This window comes from Taeniopygia guttata, chromosome Z, assembly GCF_048771995.1.
Source record: "Taeniopygia guttata chromosome Z, bTaeGut7.mat, whole genome shotgun sequence".
Lineage (NCBI taxonomy): Eukaryota > Metazoa > Chordata > Aves > Passeriformes > Estrildidae > Taeniopygia > Taeniopygia guttata.
In genome coordinates this window covers 46,122,388-46,141,222 of record NC_133063.1, presented here as the reverse complement: position 1 = coordinate 46,141,222, position 18,835 = coordinate 46,122,388, and the positions used below count along the sequence as shown (strand labels likewise).

At 43.3% G+C, this 18,835-nt stretch overlaps 1 protein-coding gene across 2 annotated transcripts in view; it reads right to left on the bottom strand.

The window, feature by feature from the left end:
• Positions 1-18,835, bottom strand: part of DNAI1 (dynein axonemal intermediate chain 1) — a 136,150-nt gene that overhangs the window by 26,924 nt on the left and 90,391 nt on the right. For both annotated transcript variants that reach the window (XM_030258206.4, XM_030258207.4), the window contains exons 17-19: positions 14,847-14,995; positions 13,913-14,012; positions 1,667-1,852 (exon numbers count right to left, since the gene is read on the bottom strand). In XM_030258206.4, coding sequence (XP_030114066.4) covers positions 1,667-1,852; positions 13,913-14,012; positions 14,847-14,995 — 435 coding nt within the window. The remainder of the gene's footprint in view (positions 1-1,666; positions 1,853-13,912; positions 14,013-14,846; positions 14,996-18,835) is intronic.

Here is an 18,835-nt window from a genome sequence, read left to right as displayed (position 1 = left end):
CAAGCATCATGAAGCTCAAGGCCAAGTGCTGGTGCTGCACCAGGGTCAGGGCAGCCCCCAGTACCAGCCCAGGCTGGGCATGAGCAGACCCAGAGCAGCCCTGCCCAGAAGGGCTTGGGGGTGCTGTGGGTGAGAGGCTGCACATGGCCCGGCCATGGCACTCACAGCCCAGAGAGCCAAACGTGTCCTGGGCTGCATCCAGAGCCCCGTGGGCAGCAGGGGAGGGAGGGGATTCTGCCCCTCTGCTCTGCTCTGCTGAGAGTTCTCAGGAGTTCTGAGCAACCTGATCTAGTAGAAAGTGTCCCTGCCCAGGGCAGGGGTTTGGAACTAGAAGGTCTTCTAGTCTCTCCCAGCCCAAACCATTCTATGACTCTGGCCCACAGTGCAGTATTGCTGGGTGCTGATCAGTCCACAGTTGCGATGAAGAGGAGAGCAGCCACATTTATTTGTATGTGACTCTCCACTGCTTAAGTCCATGTGCAGTCAGGGTCCATGGCAGACACTGTGCTCATCCATGCCCAGAAGGACTCATAAAGCACCAAGGAAACTTATCCTGAGCCAACTTAATGACAACCCAGAGAACTTTGACAGTCTCAGTCTGAAGTATCGCAGGAAATAGAAAAGTGTGAAGCGTATGAGAGATACTTCTCCACAGCTTCCACAACTCAGCCCCAAACAAAATGCCACATTACTGTTTTCTATGCCCTCTCTGCACAGGGAAGATTCACATTTCCAGTGGCAGACAGCTACAGGATCTTTTAAAAATCATTCTGAGGACTCTGAAGTGAAACTAGTGTGATTAGTTCCTGGCCAAAGACCCTGCCTAATACAGCAGATTAGTAGAGTATATAAAACATTTGGGAGTACATAAATAAAAGATTATCATCTTGAGAGATTGCTTTCTTGGATCAGTTCTAAAAAGCCCGAAACTGAAAGACTCCACTTAACACAAGACAACTGGATATGTGAACTACAAGGGCATAAAAGGCCATTGCATTTACAGTCATTCAACTCATAGCTGGTTGAAAACCAGAAAGCATATCCAGTAATAGATCCACATAAGAGATGTTATCATCCTTCACAATTGGCCCTCATGGATGGGTGAAAAAAAACTTCACCAACTCACAGAGGCACATGTATCTCCTTGCTGTCACTTGAGACAAGGACCCCAAGTCTCCTTACATGTGAGATACTGTTTGCTCATTTACAGAAAAGTTGACATGGTGGTCAAGGGACAGGCTCTAATGTAGGAGCAAAAGAAAACAGGTAGCATGGTTTGTGTGGGAGGACTTGGGCAAGAGCTGCGTTTCCCTTTACTTGATTTCAAGGAGTTTTGCAAATAAAACCCAAAACTCAGCAAATACGTGAACTTGGGGAAACAAATTAACATCTGCAGACCTTGTTTGGACCATGGGAATACTGGGGACAGCAAACCCCCTTCCCACCACTCCCCACTCCTTACCAGAAGCAAACTCAGTCCTCTTGCTCAAACAGGAACAGACAGAAGGATTTAACATCTCAGACATCCTACCCAAAAGGCTTCAGGTAATTGTAAGTACCTTGCTAGAGAGAGGACTTTTGGCAACACCATTGCATGGAAGGTGAGGGGACAGTGACAAGGTCTGAAGAGACCTTCTGTGTTTGGGAGAATGCAGCTTATCCTTACCTTGGGCATCTTGCGCAGATTGGGAGAGAGCTTCAAGCAGGTGATGAGGCCTCGTTCATCTCCAACAATGATAATAGGGTAGACAGGATTAAACTGGACATGTGTTGTTTTATTTTTCTTCTTGGTCACCACTAGCTGGCTGCAGAGAGGTTCAAGCTTATTAATGTTCAGATCAAACACATGGGCCTGGGGAATAAAAAAACAAAGAACGCAAAAGGGATTTATTAGGCAAGAAGATTTCTCACCGACAGAATGATGGCTGGAAAATCAGAAACAAAAAAAATCATTCCAGCCACAGCACACAATTACCATCTGTGCTCAGGGCTGTGGTCTTCTTTTAAGTAACCAGTGTGCAGAAGTCAGGTGCTGTTTGTGAGAACTGCCACTCTCCTGCCGCGACTCATGGACAAGGACCACTTCCCTGCTGTGGGTGCAAGCCTTGGCAAGGCTCCAGCTGATCTGGGCTGGAGAAGGCTCAGAGCCAGCACTGCTAACCCCACAGACCTTAATATCCCTTCTCAGTGTGAGTAATGAGACAAACAGGCATTAAATCAGAGTCTAACACAGATTGATGCCCAGAATGGGGAATGCTGTCAGAAATTCTGATTACTGCTTATTATAGAACTCTCTAACATTTTCAGCTTAATAATAACAACAATAAAGACATAAACCAGTAAGTAATGGGGAAGTGATGAGAATAGCCATAGTATAATTAGAGTGTACCCTGGGGTAATGCCAGAGAAGAACAGGACAGCTTGGCAGCTCAGTCCAGCCAAGACACTACACCTGCACATGTGTCCTTCTCCCGTGGCATCAGGAAAAATGCCAGAAAATTAGCTAAACAGGAAAGGTGAAGGTGGAGGGCGAGAGGCCAAGGGTCCACTCAGGTAGGAGTCCCACTGTCATGGACTTCAGACCTCTGGCACAGTGACACAGACCTGCCACATCCCCAGCTGCACAACAACCGCACATTTCATTGCGCAGAGGAAAGAGTGGCAGTTACTCAAGAGAATGAATTAACTTAATATTATCTCCCAATAATTGCAATTAACTCCAGTTACTGATACAGACTGCAAAGGCTAATAAAACATGATGTGCCTCTCTTGCCCAGGGCTGAGGTCAGCCATTTCCAGCACGCTGAATTTCCACCTGATATCCACCATGAAGATCTTCAGCCTTATGTTTCTCTTCCCTTTTCTGTCTTCAGAAAAACTAGAAAGGGAATGCTTTATGCTAAAAAGTACAGTGGGAATATAGAGGAAATTAGAATTGAACTACTTGTAAACCTCCTTCCAGCTGTGGCTTGTTTACCAGCACTTAAGAGAAAAAGGAAACACATAATTTCAATAGTATGCCATGTTGATAATTTGCATCTAGGAATTATCTGAAATCAGACAATGCTACTCTATAAAAGCTTATTCCGAAGAGTGTGGAAGGTATCAAATCACTACATGTACTTTCCCATTATGCACCAATGAGTCAGTGAATTTTATCTAAATCCATTTATAGCATAGAGCTGGGCCATGTGCAAGCACATGTCCCAGGCAGTCTCATGAGCTGTTGTGTCTTCATAGGACTGAGAGTCTAGGAATTTGTGATGTCCTTGGTCTGAGCAGGAGAAGAAAGGTCTTACAGATGCAAAAAATAAGAAAAGGAACACTGCCTCCATACTGAAGTAAAATAAAATGGGAAAGTGCTTGAAAAGTGGATAGGACTGTCAAGACATATTTTGAAGAAATCCATGACAGTACAATTCAAGAAGGGAATACAAAGCATCAGCCACATACAAGGATTTGCAGTTTGGAAAGCTCTTCCCCACTTAGCAGAAACATATGTGAAAGCACAGCAGCATTTTTATCTGTTCAAATTACTAGATGCCAGCATTACATTGTGAATTTTGACCTAACACTTGAGGTCTCAAAGTCCAGCAAAAGTAACTTCAATTTCCTGCCTCTCAATATAAATCAAGGTGGCTCTTCTGGCTTGTATTTTACACCTGCTGTCTTACTTTCTCAGAAAAGAAACAAGCACTCTTTCAAGCATATCAGTATCCCATGAGCCACACTCATTAAAGATCTGATTTCTAGCCTTCATAGAATACATTCTTATTAATTTAGTAAACTAAGAGCCTGGAAAATGCTCACTGATTGAGTAGCACCATTTAATGTAGGAAAAAAACAAAGTGACAGGGAAATAGTGGCCAGGTTTCTTCTTGGCAGCCAGGCCTGCACTGCTCTCTGTAGGGCTGTCAATGTACCCTCCACACACATCCTACCCAGCCCTGCACTGGAGAAAGATGGCATGGCCAAAGGCTCAGTGCTGGAGTGCTGAGCAATTTAAATTACTCTGGGTGAGGCTGTTTCTCAAAAATGTCACGAACAGCCCAGACAAGCACAATGCCTGGGACAAGAACTTGAAACCACCAGCAATGTGGAGAAGGTCAAAAGCAAACAAGTTTATGAATGTTCCTACTATAAAGCTCCTCTTTTATGAGCTTCTAAGCAAATGGGCTTGTTTTCCTTTGCCAAGTGAATAGTGGAAAAGTACAAACTATTTCAGTTCTTCAGCTGGAAACATCAGCCTCCTATCAGCTGTCAGACACACCAGATGGAGGGGTGGGCCATCGGCACTGAGAAGGACTTCAGAGGCTTTGATTTAGAGACTCACAGTTACTCTTAGGAGACAGGGAAACAGGGTCAGAGCAACACTGGTTTTGATGCTTTGGGAGTAGCCTAAAAGAAGCACAGGGCTTCCCACAACACTTGAGGCAGGTTAATAGTGCTTTAATAGTTAATAGTGCACAGCAGCAGAGTTACATCTGTAGAGCTGCCTAGGGCTTTTTGCCCAAAGAATGGAGACTGAAAACCTGCAGCTCTCCTTGGGACTCTTAGTCTCTTGAGTCCCCTAGTCACAGAGTCCCTAGACCCCTGCTCTGCTCACTCTGGTCCTGAAATTAAGGATTATGGAGTGGAATCCAGCTGAATCTCCCATCACAGAGAATCACCAACAACACACAGTTTTCTCTTCATCCCACTGCCATGGTGCCCTCTGCCCCAAGACCACTGCTTGCACACAGGGTTTTCTCTTGTTTTCTGCCAGCTCTGCATGCCTCTTCTCATGCTGTCGAAGCTGGTCCCTTCACTGCAGGTGCTGAGACCTGGGACCTTCACATTTGCTCACTCACACTCATCCAGGAGCAATTTAGAATCTAAAGAGTGAAGGTTTCCAACCTTTGGAAACCTCAAAAATGTTTCCATTTGGTATACATCATCGGGGAAGGAAGCAAAAGCCTCCTGACAAACTAATTTCAACACCTTCTGCAGATCACGTAGAAATGAGTGAGGAATCTGGAGCTCCTGCTGCTTTCAGACCAAAGCAGGCACCTTATTTTTCTTCTGCTAATGAGCTAAAAAAACAATAAGTAAGGGCATTTCAGTTCTTTTTTATAGAGTACTTAGGAACAACATGTGGTCACTTGCTTAAAGGAACATAAATCAGACTCCAAGAACAAGAAACAAGGAAAAAGACACAAAGAGACATAAAAGAAATCTGAAAATGTCTGAAATAGGAAAGTGGAAGAATTCCCTTCTGTTTCACCCACAACTACAGGAGAATAAAACTCTGGACAGTAACCAATTCTCTGACAGCAATTTTATTTACTATCCTTGTAAACCTCCGTGCCTGCTCCAAGAAAGTGCAGGAGCATCTTCCAAATGAAGCTGAAGCTGCTGAGTTAAGCAGCTCCTTGCAGCATGGGGATTTATGAGCTGGTATCAACCACAATCAAAAGAAACCTAGACCCACAGTACTGCAGTGCTGGACAGGCTGGTAGTAGATAAGCCAGGCAGATGTTCAAAGCAAATTTCTTGATGGAAGGGCAGCAATTCTGCTAAGTCTGTGAAAACAAGCACTGAGCCCACTTTTCTCTGAAGTGGGACCAAGTGAATACTGCAGTTTCTGATGCTTTTTATCCAATTAGAACAATTTTAAACTGCCATCACAGTAATAACAGAGTTTCTCTTCACACTTTACATACAGGCAATAATGGAGCTAAGTCTATTGTGTCACCATTGAAGAAAATGTTTGACATAAATGAGCTGCTTTGATGCTTGACTTCCATACAGCCAGAGAAGAAATCCAGCTCAGTCTTATCCAGACCAACAGCTCCTCTGTCTATAAATCATGCTAATGTGTTCCACCTCCTAAAATCCAGCTATTTGCCGCTGCAACTCCACATAGCTCCTCTGCAAAAGCATGGCACTGTGCATGTCCAAGGCAAGTACCACAGCTCCAGCACCAAACTACATTCAGAATTTTGGACTCATTTTTCCCCACCTGCTCTACCAACTGCACTTACAGCTTGGAAGTCAGCCCAGGTTCTCATTTGCTTGGCACCTCTGGGGTGACTTGGCCTCCTCCGTCCTCGTACCCTCCGCTCCCTGCCCTGAGGCAACAGGAAGTGAAATGCAAGAAGATGTGGGGGAAACAAAACCCTCCCAGAACTTCTCTGCCAGCACAACAAATTACTTGATTTTTGTGGCTCATGAAGAAGGGAGCTGAAGAGCTACTTTGACTGACAATGTCTTTATTTTGTCCTCAAACCCCTACTAAATCTACCATGGCTGGAGCATTTCCTGTACTTTTATTCCAGTCTTACAAGCCTTCCTTCCCCAGAAGTGGTCTGGATAATGCTAGCGTGCTCAAAAACATCCTGATGGCATCCAGAACCAAGACTGGGGGGAAATATATATGTGTGTAAGAACAAGGCAGATATGCCTGGTAACTTGGCAACAAAGAATAAAATCAGTGTAAGAGCAAAAGGTGAGGGATAATTTAATACCATGCTGTCCTTTACCAGTTGACATCTCTTTCAGAGCTTGGCTTTCACTGTCCTTTTGATCGATTTACCTCATTTTCTTGACTGAATCATGATCCCTCATCCATTCGCAAACTCCAGAGGTGATTTGTTTCAAACTCTCAGGTAATACATTTAACAAGTGTGCAGGCCACCCCCAGACTGTGTCTAGCACCATGGCAGCTACTGAAGCATGCCAAAGGCACAGGGCAGGCAGGGCAGCCCAGCTTGCTCTGCACTGGAGACCTTAAGTTGCCTAATTTCTATATTGCCACTGCGGCAAGAACAGGTTGAAATACAATTAATTTTCTCTAGCAGGACATTTTTCATTTACAAATGAATGTTGCAAGACAGTTCTTGGTCCCTCTGACATGCAGAGCAGTCAGGGTCCTGGCAGGAGTAAAGGAGACCTGACTCAGAAAACATGCATTGCCTCCCTGCTTCTGCAATGACAACACAGGAATCATGATCCTCAGTGGTCCTGATCATAAAATTCATGGCCTTTCACAGCACTTTCATGCTACTGTGAAAGAACAGGCTCCAGCTCTGTCACAGGTATGTTCAGAGGCAGCTTTCTGCTTGGTGGATGAGCAGGGAATGTGTGAAACCTACTTCTTGGGCTGAGCTAGCCCGGATCCATCTGCATGTTCTGAGGTATGGGAGAAGGCTAAGCACATCTCTATGTCTTACAGCATCCCAGCTCGATGACACAACAGGGAAAAGAATGCCTGTCACCTGACTTAACTGTAGGGCTGCATCTCTTATCTTTTCCTCATTCAGTAAGAACTGGGTCATTCCCAATTTGATATGGTAGGAAAACAGCATCAGCCTTAGGTGATTTGACTCAGCTCCCATAAGTCAGTAAGAAATCAAAGCCTCAGCATGTAGAAGAGCTGCTATTCATTCAGACAAGCTGAGTCTTGGCCTCTTCTGGAAACCCAAGACATTGTTTTGCAAGAAAGTGCTTGTTTATCCAAGCTGAATTATTTGTCAGTCATCAGTTCTGCCAGCCTGGTTCTCCCCAGAATGCCTCAGTGATTAGGATAAAGCAGTGTTCCTGAAGTCCACCTGTAAGCATGGGCTACATTCCCTTCCTCTGATCTACCAGCCCTGTTAGTCTTAAGAATATTGGTCTTAGATTGGTTTTATGTGATACAGCCTTAGTAAAACCTTACTAGACTGCCTGCTCCTTGACCTACCAGTGCTCACAAATGGAACAATCAATGATTTGTCCTAGGATCTTTATGGGTAGCTTCTTTAGGCTGGCTAATCTCTTCTGCACTGTCACAGTATTGAATTCTAGGCAAAGAGTCTTTTTTTCCAGTGTTCTGACAGTTCCCTACTCTGACATTCACCACAAATACCTGATAAAGAACAGGGAGATGGTTTCAACCAGTCCTTTAAGTGCCAAGGCTGAGCTACCTGAATACACACCCCAGTTGTGTCAGTCCTTCTGTGCTCTCTCTGCTGTGACCCACAGTCAGTGGGTCATTCAATCCCTGATGTCAGGCTGAAGCTTCATCTCGTCTCATGCTGGCAGGGTCCTGGCTATGCCCTGCCAGAGAGAGTCAGCACTGCAGGCTGGGGCAAGGGCAAGGGCAGGCAGTGGCACAAGAAACGGCAGCACCACATCTCATGGGAGAGGCAGTCACTGGTCTCTGCCACCTGCACCCCACGGCACGACAGCAAAGCTGCTCACAGGGCAGACACTGAACTGCCATGGTTTGGAGACTGGTATTTTGAAATTAACCCGCACAGATTGCAGGTCATTATAAAATGCCAAGGAATAAAGATCAAGATTCAGGAGCTGCTGTCTCTGTATAGAAGGATTTGACAGACACCTGGAGGCTCTCAGTGGCCAAAACAACAAAAGTCCAGACTTGCAAATTCAAACCTAACTGAGGTGCCATGACTAACAGTGAATTAATTAATTAATTAAGAGAGGAAAAGGGCAGCTTTAAACTCTTGCAGATTCTCCTGATGGACTCTGTGCCCCCAAGTAGGTCTTTATGCAACGTCTAATAGATTAATCAACACACAAAATCTTTTGAGATGCTGTTGAAGTAATTTTTTTGATTCACACATCCATGAAGAAGAAAAAGGCCAACTTGGTTCCTGTGTGCCTGAATGAACTAGTTAATCTTGGCAGATCAGTTTTGTCAAAATGCCATATTTCATAATCTGAAAGAGCAATGGCTTTAGTAATGAAAAACTGGCCCATGAGACTCTCTGCAAAAAAACAATTCCTATAAAGCCATCGACAAAAGGGTTTAAATTTGACTTTGTACTGAAACCAACTACAGTGTTGATAGTCACCTCACCTGCAATCAGTAGCTAACAGATGTGAACACGCAATAGTGTTGTGAGATACCTGATGCTCATTTTGAGGCTTGGAGACCACTAGAGCATGCTATGACGGGATGGGGGCTGCATCAGTATAGAAGTAAGGGCTCAGAGCCTGCAGTAGTAAACCAAAGTCTTCCAGGACAGCTTTATTCCCTAAGAGTAGCTGCTAAAGGAGAGAAATGCTGATGTACAGAGTCTGGTGGCAGAGGGAGGAGAATGGGGAACGGTCTAATTGGCACAAAGTGAAAGCAGCATTAATTTTGGGACTCTGACCATCTATCTCATTGGGCACTGACATGCCACCAACCCCTGTTCTAAAGCTGACTCTCCAGCAGTCCACATCAATCTCAAAGATTCAGCGGGGAATAAGAATGAGCCTTTCAGGTTTTGTAGCTGAAGAAAATGAACAGTCTTACAAGAAACAGACACTTATGCTGCAAATACAATTTCAAAGCCATTTTAAGAAAGCTCCCACCCACTTCAGCCTACTCAAAGGTCCTTTTGGGTGATGACAAAGAGACTTAGGCTCATTCAGTGTCTTTACACACCTGAAATTGCCCTGGTTACAGTGCTGAGAGCCAGGAAAGACATTGTCTCAGCCCTGCAGAGCTAGTGGTAGCCCTATAAGGTATGGACAATCCCTCTGGGCTACTGCAGAAGGGGAGGAGGAAAGATTCAAATGCAGCAAGGGCATTTGTAGTCATGTTCACTGTCCTGACACCTCTGGGCAAAAGTATCAACAGATGAGAGGCTTGTTTGCACCCCTGATTCGTGCCCTACAAGGAGAGACAGGACTAAGTCAAAAATACCCAGGGAAATATTTGCAAGCTTGAAAGGTTTAACAAGCCTCTTGTCTACAAAATCATTCATGCTTTAAAGATAGAGTTTGGCTTTTCCTTCAAGTCCATGCTAAATGGACAGCAAGTTTCTGCAAATTGCTCTGTGTACACTCACACATGTGCCAGCACTAAGCAAGTGCTTCTCTCTTCACTGAGAAAGGATAGGCATCAAGACCAGCTGGCAGAATAATCTTGGCATGTTATCCTGTAAGTTAGATTCAACAGAAAGCTGGTCTTCAAGGTTTCACATGCAAAACAGTTGTACAAACAGTAAAATAGGTTTATATAAGCAGGAAAAAGCACACTTGCATCCTGAGCAGCAGCACAAACCATTAACTAACTTCCTGCAGGTTTGGGTTATTTAAACTATTTCACATCTTGAAAGGTCAACAGTTTAACTAACGGGGGCGGGGGGGGGTGGGGGTGGGGGTGTGAAGCCCTGGAGAAAAATGCCTGACCAGTTTTCTCTGCAGAGTGAATACTGAGATGGCATTTATCTTGAGGCTATCAATATTTACTATGGTAAATAGTAAATAGTAGATGGTTATAACAGGACCTTCCTCTTGCTGCACTAGTAATGAATAACACAGCCCACAAAAACATGAGAGTGAATGGACTTGTATTGCGTACAAGCCTGTGGTAAAACCCCTGGGATCTTCCTTTTCACACAGGACATTTCATAGGGTCACAGGACTAGAAGGAAATTCAGGTTGAAAGAGACTCACAGAAGTCTCTAACCTTCTGCTTAAAGGAGTGTCAACCCTGAGGAGAGATGTGATTTTTCAGGGCTCTGTCTAATCTGGTCTTGAAGCCTTCCACAGACAGAGACAGCATAGTCTCTCTGAGCAAGCTATTTCACTACCTAACTGCCTTCAGAGTTAAAGTTTTTCCATATATCTAGCCCAAACCCCTCATTTCAACTCACTTCAGCTGCTGTATCTCATCATCACTTCACGTGTTGCTGTGAAGATTTTGGCTCAAACTTCTTAATGACCTCCTTGAAGGTAGCGGCAGGCTGCTGGGCTCCTTCTCCAGGCTGAAAAAGCCCAGCTTGACCACAGCATAACACCTATTGCTTAGGGCAGCTTATGGCCCACAGCCTGGGATCCAGCCAGGGGATCCAGCCAGAAGGACACTTGTGATATGAGTCTTTGGTTTTTTTAACAGGTGTAACAATTCATGCATGAATTCTACACACAGAAATGGAGGAAATGTCAACACCATTTCCTTCTTTAATTAAAGTAAGTAAAAGAAGACTAAGAAGAAATTTCAGGTATGAATCCCAGTTTTACATGTCTCAATTATTTTTTTATACTTTAAATGTAAGTTTAAGACGGACTTAGAGCAAACTCTCAAAAGCAAATACTTCTAAATGCTGCAGGATTGAATTCAATCCTTTCCATTTATCTGCCCTCTGTCCTTAAAATAAGCTGACCAATATCTCCACATTTCCAGTAACCCAAATGGAAGTGTCCAGGTATTCATATCCACCTCCAATTTTTTTTTTTTTATTTCCAAAGTGGGTCTCTCATCCCAGCTAGCCTTTTTCTTCCTGACAGGTTTTTACCATCTACAACACAAGGTGTTCTCTTTTATGAATCTGTTTATGATCTTTCTGAAATAAAATGATCAGCAAGCAGAGCAGGAAACTAAGGAAATTAACCAGAACATGATGGAGAGCAATAGTAGCAGTTATTATCCACTGCACCAGTGGTGGAATGTGCACGTTTAGATTACTTATGAAGAGCAGCACTGTCCAAAGCAGATGTCCAGCTGCCAACAAACATACTTTATCATAATGACCCTGATATTTACAGGTTGTATTAAATCCCTTCCTCCTGGATTCATGGGGATTGAGAGATTTTTACATACTAAAATGCCCCAATTTCCAAGTCAGTCTTAAGGGGCTTATACACATTTTCGACATATAGCATCAGCTTGAATAAGGAAAAGTGTTTTACAGAATATGCCAGGTATCTTTTGAAGACTTCAATTAGGACCTGATTTTAAAACCACCTCCAGGCAACCTTCAAATTTTGCAGGCATGATTATGTGCAGATGCCAAGACAGAGGCTATTTGCTAATAGGAGGCCTTTAATGTTTTATTTTCTGGCCTAATGTTCTGTATTTTTCTGTTATGGAGAATCATAGAACATCCTGTTAATACAGATTTTTTCCCCAGCATTAAAGGAGCCTACCCTTTGCAAGGCACTGAGTTATCCACAAGAAGTGCACCCTGCTACAAAGTGAAATATGTCCAGAATAGAAAAGGCTGTAAGCAACTATTTATTCCACTTCCACTGCAGATCTAGAACGTTCTTTTCAACAATAGCAACTAAGCTATGTCTCAGACATAGCTGCTGCAGCCAGCACGTGTAGTAGTTAACACAGAGACCCAGAATTCCTACTAGCATCAGCCCTGGCCAGCCTACTGCAATAGGAAGGTAGCTCCTGCCTGGACCTGTCCTGCTAGCACGCCCAGTTTTGGGCTGCTCCTAGTTGATGGCCACTCTTCTCAGAGTTTGGGACAGACACCACAAAGCAGAATTAGAGCCTGTTAAATTAGGTTCTATTTAGGATTACTCAATTAGATCCAAGGATAGCCAAGTGAGATACCCTAGGTGCAGTGCTGTCAACTCAAATGGGCTTTTACCTTATCAGTAGCCTCATATAGACTCCAAGTCCATGGAATCTGTAGCTAATGTGGCTAGGACAAGCTGTGGTTGGGATGGGAAGACCCCAGAGCGGCAACTCTTGCCAAGACCACAACAGTTTCTCTGCAGTAGGTAAAGCTCTGAGAAAGAGCTCAAGTGGCATGAGGCATCTCTAGAGATGAACTCACTGCCAAAACCTGACCACGTAAGTAGGAAATCCAAGTATAGACAGTCTATGTTTCCATGCTGCCCAGCACGCATCCCTGCCTGCAGACATCTCTATCCTTTTCCCCACAGCTAAGCACCAGGACATAGCTGGGGTACCTAGCTCTCAGCCCTGCTTACCCTAGCACTCCATCAAAGCTGTGACTGCCAGCTTTGCACACACAATATCACTTGTGGAAAACAAATCTGAGGATGTGACTGATGCACTGAATACATTCACTGCCTTCATGCAGGCCCTTCATTTGGTGTATGGGAGACTGGGGACAGACAGATTCACAAAAGAACCCAGTCTTGACCCTGACTGTGAAGGAAGAGCATCAACATTCTGTAGGCTGTGGCATCCTGAGCTTTTCAGGGAGAATACATGACCAGTGAAGAGATATCTATTGCTTAGGAGAGACAAATTCACATCTTGAGCCAGTGTATCAGTGAAATTATTTTCTTGCTATAACATAAAGGTTAAACTACAATAAAGTAGCCAAGGCATCAATTCAGTGATAGGGATACATAAAGGCTGTCCTTTTGCTAGAGTAATTCTGGCCAAACTGCACAGACTTTCTAGTTTATACCAGCTAAACATAAAGCCCATGGTATTACAGCAATGTGCTCTTACAGTATTCAACAAGTATTGATGGATAGCTACATGTCCTGGCTACTTGTCAAGCCCAAATTAACCACCTGAGCTACTGCAATACATGTCTAGAGGCAAAAATATAACTGCCATCATGCCAATATTAGGACTGGTCTGTGGAGTTCATAACCAAAATATTACTCTTAGAGACAGCCTCACATGATGGAAAAATGTTGATTTTATTTAACTGGAACAAAGGTCTATTGCTAACCCTGGGCATATTACTATAAATGATTTTTAAATATCAGTGTAAGTATATAACCACTTTATTCTACTGTTGCTTTGCACCTTTGATGTTAAGAACTAATGCCCTCATGTCAGCTTGTTTAGGAGAGTTCTGATCTGGAACATTATCTTTCCATCTCCAGGGACATACTGGGGATTTCATATTGAGGAAGTTCAGTATTTTAGTCATGCATAACCATGTGCAAGCTGCACACCTTCACTCACATGGTTAAAAGGAGAGCAGGAAGGGACTTGTATGCATTTGCAACCCCTGCTTTGAGAAGGACTGAAAGATTAATGCCCAGGGATGTGTATGCCAAAGGCAGGAAAGCACAGGACAGGGTGGGTTCCTGCTTATGTCTCCCTGATATGCCTGGCCAGGATTGGGCTGGCCCCCTCCCATGCTCAGCCCTAATCTCCTTTGACTTTCTCTCAGCTCAAATCAGAGCAGTGTTGCTCCCAGCCTCTCACCTGGCCATCAGTGGTGACTGCAGCAAACACTGTGGAGGAGTAAGGAGACCACGCAACATCCCCTACAGCAGTACTCAGGTCATAAACAAACAATGGAGTCCTATAGAAAAAGACACAGAGAGAAGAATTAATGTAAACACAGGCCACTCTGGAAGTGTAACACTGAGCCATGAACACCTGGATGTTACAGAAGTGGGAGATGAAGTATTTCTCTGTGTCATATGATGGCCAGAGTCTGAGCCAAAGGCAAAGCTGAGCACCAATATAAATGGGTCAGGATTTGCTGCAACGAGAAGAAAGGTAATATGTTTCTTTCCTTTTTTCTTTCTTTCTGAAAGCATTTTGAAAACTTCTTCCCAACAAACACAGCAAGATGGAGTCTCTCTGGTTAATATTAATAACCATATGGGAAAAAATTATCTCCCTTCTGACAACATTGAATATTAGAGCAGTATTGGCAACAGGAAATATGTGACTCTGACTGATTTACAACAAAATCAATTTCCTGATTGAAACAGACATTCCTTAACCAGTAACCCTGAACTTCATCCCATATTTTAAAATGTTCCAAATTTTTTTTTTTCTTCTCTGGCTCTTAGGAGGTTTCCGGCCCCTGAAGATAGAAACCTGTCCCTGACATTCCTCTGTAGCATTTCTCTGCTACAGTAGGTTCTGCCTGAAGGAAGCTAGATATGAAGTAAAGCAGTCAGGCTGTGGGCTGACTATGCTGCTTGGCAATTTTCTGGGGCAGCCAATGCTATATCTTATATCTCATACATGGGAAGTACAAATTTGAGTACAAAAAATAAAACCACAATTAGCATTATCAATATCTGGGAAGGAAACTGAGACTAAGGTATGAGTAGAGTCAACACGTGCTGTTGGCATGTCAGGTAGGACCTCCTCACCCACACCAGGACCCAGCAGGACCTACTTGATGGTGTGATCCCAGATCTTGACTGTCCAGTCAGAGCTGCAGGAAATGAAGACTTTCAAGTGGAAGGGATTCCAGCTGATTGAGTCCACAGCCATGTGATGGGCTTCAAACACATCCAGAAACTGGCTTGAATATGTTTTTGAACACTGCAATGGAAAGAACTACTTAGTAATCAGATCTAGACCTCCTGAAGTTTAAATTCATGTAGGAAGATGCCTCTGATTACTTGTATGGCCTCTCAGGATCTTCTGGGCTGGCTGGGAAGAGGTGGCTGGTACCTAGAGGTGCTACAGAAAATCAATAACTTATCAGATGCTGTTTCACCCCTCTTGCAGGCAACATCCTGCTCCCCTCTGCAACACACAGAGATAGGAATTGGAGTTGTCTGGTTGGATTTAAACAAGCTAGACCTCAGAGACTATTCTCCACTGTGGGAGCTAACTTTGGCTCTTGCTGTGCTTCTCCTGTGTAAAAGGTTCACAGGAAAGGCACGGGAGAACTTCCATGTACTGCTCAGAAGCACAAAAGCCCACAGCACTATGTGCACTTGAAGTGTCACAGTTAAAACCTCCAGCAACCATGTTCTCAGCACAAGAATGTCTTACTGGTCCTTTTGACTCTAAGGACTTTGGAAAGATGCTGTAAGTCTTCTCCTGTCACCACCCTAGACAGCCTGCTCTGTCCCATCATACAACTCTGCAGCTCTTTCTGTTCTGCCACTTGAGACTTCCCAGAGCAGTGTGAGACCCACAGAGGTTGTCCAGGAGTCAGGCATGTCCCTGACAAGCCAGGGAGGCCCCACTGAATGGCAGCCAACAGCAACCTTGAACTGGACAATGCCTATGGAGACATGCAAGGGTCAGACCAGCAGCATCACAGCTGTGGATGCTGCTGAATTGCAAAATGAAGGATATCGTTAAGAGCTGGAAAAGGAAAACATTTGGGATCCTTGGAAAAGTCACTTTGTGTGTGAGCTTATGAAGCAGGGAGAAATTACAATCTAATTGGCTGCAAGGGGAATTGATCCAGATCCTGTCAGTTCTGTGTACACAAAAATTTTAGGTTATCCTCCCCAAACCTCCTTCCCTCCAAGCATGTTAGAGGCTTCCTTTATTAGCAACAAGGACTCCATCTCACATGAATTGTTCTTTTGCTTGTGTTCTCACACAAGCTGTATTCATACAGCAGCTTGAAGTTAGTTTCAGGATTCTCTGTTGTCTTGCCTCACTACTGTCACAGATGACTTTTCATTACTCCCTACTGAATGCAGCACCACATCATCTGCCCAAGCAGCAGGATTGCTGAAGTGTTACATAACTTTAACCCTTGCAAACCAAAATCTAACTAATCTTAAGGCTTAACTGTTTATTACAAGTGACATGGTCTGGCTACTGTTCACTGTTGCAGGCATTGGAATAAGGGTGCTAAACCACTCCCCCAGTAGCAGCTCCTACATCCCTGAGAGCCTTGTTGTGGTAGGAAATGGAAACAAGAAAGTGGCTCATGTCCCATTGAGATTTACTGACAGTATCTATAGCTTGCTAATAGTTTATTGCATACACTATGTTGCTGTCCCTGCATTTAATTGTGGGGCAGAAATCCTCTTTAATGTCATGTTTTGTAACATTACTTCATAATTCTTAATGTTCAGCCATCAGGAAAATCAGTACTTAGCTTGTTATGAAAGTCACTTTGCTGGAAACAACATGATGGGTCACAAGTAATTAACACAAGAGAGAAGACGCTTTGTCCTTTCAAGTGTGTGGATTGAATGTCCCTAATACCTGAAAACTTTGAAGAGCGAGGCGTTAACCAGATTTGTCTGCCTCCAACAGAATTGTAATGCTCAGTGGCCTATTTTCAAAGGCTTGCTGGGACTAAGCCCTTGATCAGTGCAGCTCTCTGGGCACTGGTACAGGAGATCATGCTCTGGAATGTGCTGATTTACAAAACTATCTTTGATATCTCCATGACAGGAAAGGGATCTGCATTTTTTTTCTATGAAATCAGCAGCAAAAAGATTTTTGCAGACACCCACCTGTGTCCCTTGTGGGAAATGAACTTTGCAATGTGTGCTTTAGCCTAAAGGCATCCACTGTGCATTGGCAGTGCCTGCCAGCCCCACACCACATTAACCACAACCCTTATCATTACTTCTGAGTGCAAGACAAGGCTGCTTTCTTCCCAAGATGCATTTTGAAGAAACACCACAAACTTGAGAAAAAGCTCAGAAAAGAAGTATAACTTTAATGAATAAAACCAGCTTATGAACTAACTAGAGCTGCTGGCAAAGTCTTTCCCTACCATTCAGTTCAAGAACCCCACAATTATTAGATATGTCAGTATGAAAACAGAACCATTGGAATATGTGACACCTAAGTTCTGACAGGAGAGCTTTGAAGAGGATGACTAGATTCAGAGAGAAGGAATTTGTGCAGCCTCTCTGATCTTCTAGAGCACAGCTCAAATTTGCTGGGAGTGTTTTTCTCCTACTTAAATGATGGTAGACGTGTTTGAATGGTAAACAGTATTTTTATGATGAGACAGAAATGCAAAAATACATTTATGGCAATACAGAAAACCAGTCAAAGATGACTCTTGACAAGGCTACAAAACATGGGGGAGGAATACTGGGAGAAAAGGAGAACTCTGAGGACACAAAACTTATGAATAATCTTCATCAACAGCACTTCAGTTTACGCTAGATGTTAGTCTGACACAAAAGTCTCCCACATACCTGGTGAATTGGTGGTTATTACTGTCCTTATAAGGTAGAAAGTTTCTTCAGTTCACTAACAGGAACACAGAGAATCTACGCAATACAGAAATCCAAGAGCAATTTTTTTAGAGGAGGTTTGTATCTGGCGACAGAAAGACAGTACTGCCCAACACTGGCACTTTCAGGCAGCTCAGGACATCCAGATGCTCTTTAAAAACCAGACACAAATGTGTCCCATGTTGTGGTGGACAGTCTGCCACCAGCTACACCAGATGTTCTCCTGGTTTTAGCCCAGTGACTGCTTGTACAGATCTGTAACAGAAATGCTGAGATTTGCAGAAATGCTCACAAATAGAAACCAAGGCACATAAACACATAGGGAGGAACAAAAGGAAATGGTACGAGAAAGAACCTGTGTTAATTGATTAAAATTCAGTCAATCCAGGAACTAGACAACCAGACAGAACACACACACAAGCCCGAAAGTGGTGAGAAGATGAGGGACAGAACTCAAACCATAAAGTATTCAGACACAGAAAACAACTTTGCCTAATAAAAAGCAAGGCTGAACACAGAGGCAAATGATCTCTCTACTACTAAAGGGTCACTGGAAGTCAGAGTCTGTCCAGAAAACAATTTGTCTTCCTTTTTTAAGGAAAACTCAAGTGATGTGATAAGGATTCAACAACCACCATCCTTTGTCATCTGTAATAATAATAATCCTGTCCTGAACAGAAAGATACAAATGTTCCAGTATGTAGTATAAGAGAATGAGTATGAGTGGAATTACTTTTGTTTAAAATTAGAATAACTCTTTCTTCTAGTCAGTCTTGCACTAGGTTTTATTATATTAATTTATTACTCTCAAGAAAGCTGCCTAACACTAAAAAAACCCAAAGCCTTTCTTACATGAGTGTATTCAAATTTCCTCACAATTTTTCTACTGAAGGCCTGTTTATTGGAAGTTATTCTGACTAGAGACTTAGAGTCACAATGTTTCAACATCAACTTCAGAGACCATACTTTTTGATGTCAAACTGAACAATTCCTAAACAGCCAGTAAGACATGCAAAAAAAGCATTCAGAATTGAGTTACAGAGTCATATTAATGCAGAAACAGTTTCTCCTCTACAAAAAAGGGCAATAGATTAGTCTGTGTGTAATTTAGATAATGATTTCTTGGCTTCAGAAACACTATTAACGAAGCCATTTTCAGAATTTCACCATAATTGTTCTGCAGCTAAAGAATTAACATATTATCATGCTA